Source organism: Molossus molossus, unplaced genomic scaffold, assembly GCF_014108415.1.
Source record: "Molossus molossus isolate mMolMol1 unplaced genomic scaffold, mMolMol1.p scaffold_m16_p_4, whole genome shotgun sequence".
Lineage (NCBI taxonomy): Eukaryota > Metazoa > Chordata > Mammalia > Chiroptera > Molossidae > Molossus > Molossus molossus.
This window is the reverse complement of record NW_023425377.1, coordinates 83,928,179-83,932,615: the sequence shown is the minus strand read 5'-3', so window position 1 is coordinate 83,932,615 and position 4,437 is coordinate 83,928,179. Positions and strand designations below refer to the sequence as shown.

The 4,437-nt window shown below is 45.2% G+C and overlaps 1 protein-coding gene across 1 annotated transcript; it reads right to left on the bottom strand.

The window, feature by feature from the left end:
• Positions 1-582: 582 nt before the first annotated feature.
• LOC118616565 (sphingosine-1-phosphate lyase 1-like) lies at positions 583-2,252 on the bottom strand. Its single transcript, XM_036242165.1, is given in 4 exon segments — positions 583-1,082; positions 1,085-1,559; positions 1,561-1,685; positions 1,688-2,252. Coding segments are annotated over 4 exon segments (1,665 nt in total).
• Between the last annotated feature and the right edge of the window lie 2,185 nt (positions 2,253-4,437).

The following is a 4,437-nucleotide window of genomic DNA, read 5'->3' as shown; positions in this document are numbered from 1 at the left end:
ATACTCCGCCTTGTAGACTGGCCACACCAACCCTGCATAACAACAACGGCCTGGTCAACCTGTGCCCTGGAAAAACAAGTTGCAGTAAAAGTAACTAAGAGAGACAACTAACCTACTCAAAGAGCAGGGCTGAAAAGCCTACTGCTTAAAGTCACCTAACACCCACCCGGGAAACTTCTGTTACATGTGCTTCCTATTTGACTAAGTCAATTGGCCTGTGATAACGAAGAAAACCTTCTTCTATCTCATAAACTGTACCCCAGCTTGCCTGAGGGATCAGGACAGGTCAGAGCTGCCACACAATGATTACGTGAACGTGAAAGCTAGAGAGGTTAGAGAAGGAAATAGTTAAAACAATTCCTAGTGCATTATTTAGAACAGGGGCAAAATAATTACATAATGGAATCCTCTGGGGTCTTCACATCAGAAACCGCAGAAGGACGATTAGAGGAGGACGCGAATCCTGAGGACCAAGCAGTCTTGTGGTCTGTCTCGTCGTGCTCTGTGGAGCAGGACCAGATGTTGAGCTATGTGGCCTGTCCACACCTGAGAACCTCCTGAAGGCCAGAAGCCCCTCCAGACTCAGCGGGGCTTTGGAGAACCATTCATCTGGCTGACCTGAGTTACAGTGTCTGTGCTGAAAAGGCTGTCCAAGAAGACCAAGGACAGCTCTGCCACTTGGTTCCTGTCGACAGCGGTCTGGGCCATGCCGTAGATCGCACCCATTCCTGTGGTCTTGGCTTTAGAATTCTTCATGATTTGAGTGACAGATTCTCAGATGTCCTTTAGAAACTGTATGGCTACTCGCTTCCGAGTGTGTACTAAGGTAATGCAGAAATGAATACTGGATGGGAACTGCAGCTGGTTCAAGTTCCACCCCTTAGCAGTCATCAGGTTAAATAGTCGGTAGATGTCAAAATCATGGGAGCCCAGAGCAATGACTGACAACTGAGGATCCCCAAAAACAAAGATGCCTTTGATGTTTTCCAGTTCTGACTTGAGGAAGTGAGCGGTTTTGATGATCTGTTTGGTAGCTTCAACATAGCTGCTCTCACCGAAGTGCATCAAGGTAGCCCAGCAGGCCGTGAGCCCACCATGGTTGGGGAGGCATAGATGCCACCCTGCCAATCAGGATCAACAAAGAACTGATAGCTTCTGTACTTCTTGTCACTGTATAACACCAGTGAAGAGCCTTTGCGAGCGTAGCCATACTTATGGGTATCCGCTGAAATGCTGGTCACACCTTTCACCCGGAAATCAAATGGTTGATCCAGTGGGTATCCTGCTTTCTCCATAAAGACGATGAGGAAGCCCCCCAGACAAGCGTCTACATGAAGAGGTATTTTGTATTTGACAGCCAGTTTGGCCACTTCGGGGACAGGATCTATTACACCGTGAGGAAACTGTGGGGTAGAACAGACGAGCACGACAGTATTCCTGGAGATGGCTCTTCTCATTGCCCAGACATCCACCTGCATCATTTTGTTCAGTGGAACCCATACAATCTTCATCCCAAAATAGTGGGCTGCTTTGTCAAATGCAGCATGGGCACTTTGGGGGGGCCACAATTTCTGGAGTTTTGATCCCATCCTCTAAGGCCAGGTCCCGATAAGCTTTGCAGGCCATCAGTGTGCTTTCTGTCCCCCCAGAAGTCACACATCCACAGGAATCTGGTCCCCCGTTGTCACAATCTCTGCCTCTATCTTCCGCAGACCTGGGAAGATATCTGAATGCAGTGGATTACTCCATGCAAAATCTCCATAAGCCTTCACGAGGAGCTCGGTGAGCCTCTCCTCCCCATTGTACACCGCTCCGGGGGCTCTCCCTTCTTGCCATGTGACATCCATAGAGCTGTACTCCTTGAGCTTCTCCAGAACTGCAGACGAGCTCAGACCTTGAGGGGGCAGAACTTTCACATACTCTTTCTCCACTTTCAGAAATGACATGTTCTTGCTAATATCATCCTTGGCCTTGTTCAACTCATCTTGGATCTTGCGACCAATAATAGGCATCTTCCTGATGAGCTTAAAGATTTTCTTTTTAAACCTTGACCATAAACTCTCTGGCTGGAAGACAAACTCATATACCCAGACTATCAGCAGGGTGCATACGACACTCCATACAATTAACTGCCAGGGCTCATATTTGGTGCAATGCCCATTTACATAATTCTTGGCCTTTGTGGAATATACTTCCAAAATCTCGAAGTAGGGCTCAAAGACCTTCAGTATCAGAAGGTCCGTGCTCGGCATCTTCCTCTTCCAGCAGAACTTTTGGTGCCTCCCCTTGAACACGACTGTCCTCCCTGCTCCGGAGCGCAGCGGCTCCCGTTCCCTCCTCAGCCCGAAATCAGCTTCCCCGCTTCTTCCCTCGGACACTCGCCCACGAGGGTCCTCTTCACCCAGGGACCAACGCGCGCGAGGCGAAGCTCGGGCTCCCCCTGCTGCTGCCCACGCTTTTGAGATTAGAGGTCCCGCCCCCGGCCACCCCACCCCTCCCCGTCCCGCCCCGCCCTGCCCCGCCCGGAAAATCAAGAGTTCTTGATTAGAAAGAGTAATCCAGTGTTTGGAAACTTTGACTCAAGCCATTAATTTATTTTCCAATACCTCATAGAACAAACTACATTCAAAGAATGCTATGAATGAATTCAGACAGAAAAACCTTCCTTGCTATTCTTTATATTAATACTTATAATATCTATGATTGTGTTCCCCTTGCCCCTTCAAACAATGACCAAAATCCTGAAAGAACCCTGGTAGAGACCATGGAGAAAACATAATGAATATCAGTATTTTCAGTGTCTGGCTGCTAAAATTCTAACAGTCTATACATCTAAAACACAAAATGCTTGTTGGAGGCATAAGAGATGGTGGTTAAATGAATAGACATGTGATATTAGAATCTCATTATTCTGTATGTCTTGACTGGAAAACATCAAGGTAAAGGAAATTCCAAATAAAGATTTAAGAAGATGGCCCTGGCCGGTTTGGCTCAGCGGTTAGAGCGTCGGCCTGCGGTCCTGAGAGACCCGGGTTCGGTTCCCACTAAGGGCACGTACCTCGGTTGCAGTTTGTCCCCGGCCCTGGTCGGTTGTGCGGGTGGCAACCACTCAATGTGTCCCTTCATATCGATGTTTCTCTCTCTCTGTTCCTCTCCCTCCCACTCTACCTGAACAAAAAATGGAAAAATGTCCTCGGGTGAGGATTAAAAAAAAAAAAAAGATTTAAGAAGATGAGCAACTGCCCAGCCGGTGTGGTTCAGTGGATTGAGCGCTGTCTCATGGACTGAGAGGTCCCGGTTTGATTCCTAGTCAGGGCACATGCCTGGGTTGTGGGCTTGATCCCCAGTAGGGGGCATGCAGGAGGCAGCTGATCCATGTTTCTCTCTCACATCAATGTTTCTATCTCTCTCCCCCTTCCTCTCTCTCTAAAAAAAAAAAAAAAAAAAAAATTAACATCATATTTTTAAAAAAATTTTTAAAAAGATGAGCAATGATGATCTGCAGAACTGAATATTTAAGAATAAATGGAACATCTAGAGTCAGTATCTAGCTGATAGGAGATGATGAGGAACGAATACGTGGGAGTCAGAGATAAAGCAATAAATAGACCAAGAGGCTACCTCCGTGTGCACAATAGCAGAGAGCATAAACTAAAGGGTCAGGGAGTTGGATCAATCCCGTGGAAACATTTTGCTTGGTATACGGTATTTCAAAGTTGGGAGAATAAATATAAATGTGGAGGCTTTTATTTTTCTTTTAAAAATTGCATCTCTCCACGTTTGAGTCACTACTGAGTGTAATCTCTCGTGTGCCAGCAATTGGATGGAGTTCAACTGTACTTCCCCTTTTAACATGAGGCATGCACCCTCCAGTTCACCACAATCCCCACCATCTCTAAACACTAGGCATCATCTGCTATTTATCACTGAGCTTATACTATAGTTTATTCTATGACAAGGAAATAATTCTTTATATTTAGGTCTTTGTGAAAACAAAAACTAAATCTATTTTTCCCTTTACACCTGGCCCATTTATTCATGTCGCCTGGGCACTGCCTGAGCAATCAACAAATAAAATAAGGTGGTGATAAAGCTAGTTTATTTGCTGGAAAGGAAGAGTCTAGAATATAAACTAGACATCAAAAACAACAAAACTTCCTCAGAATGTAGTAACTGAAAATGTATCAGGTTCCAAATTACGTAACTAACCTAGCAATTTCAGTTCTGAGGATTTACTCCATAGATACACTCATACATAAGCAAAATAATTTATGTTCAATGTTATTCTCTGCAGCAGCATTTGTAATAAGAACTGATTAGAAACTATCTAAATGTCCACCATTAAGGGGACTAGACAAATATTAGGGTATAACCTAACCATATAATACAGCCACAAAAATCAGGAAATTCCTTATGTACTAATATGAAACAGATTCC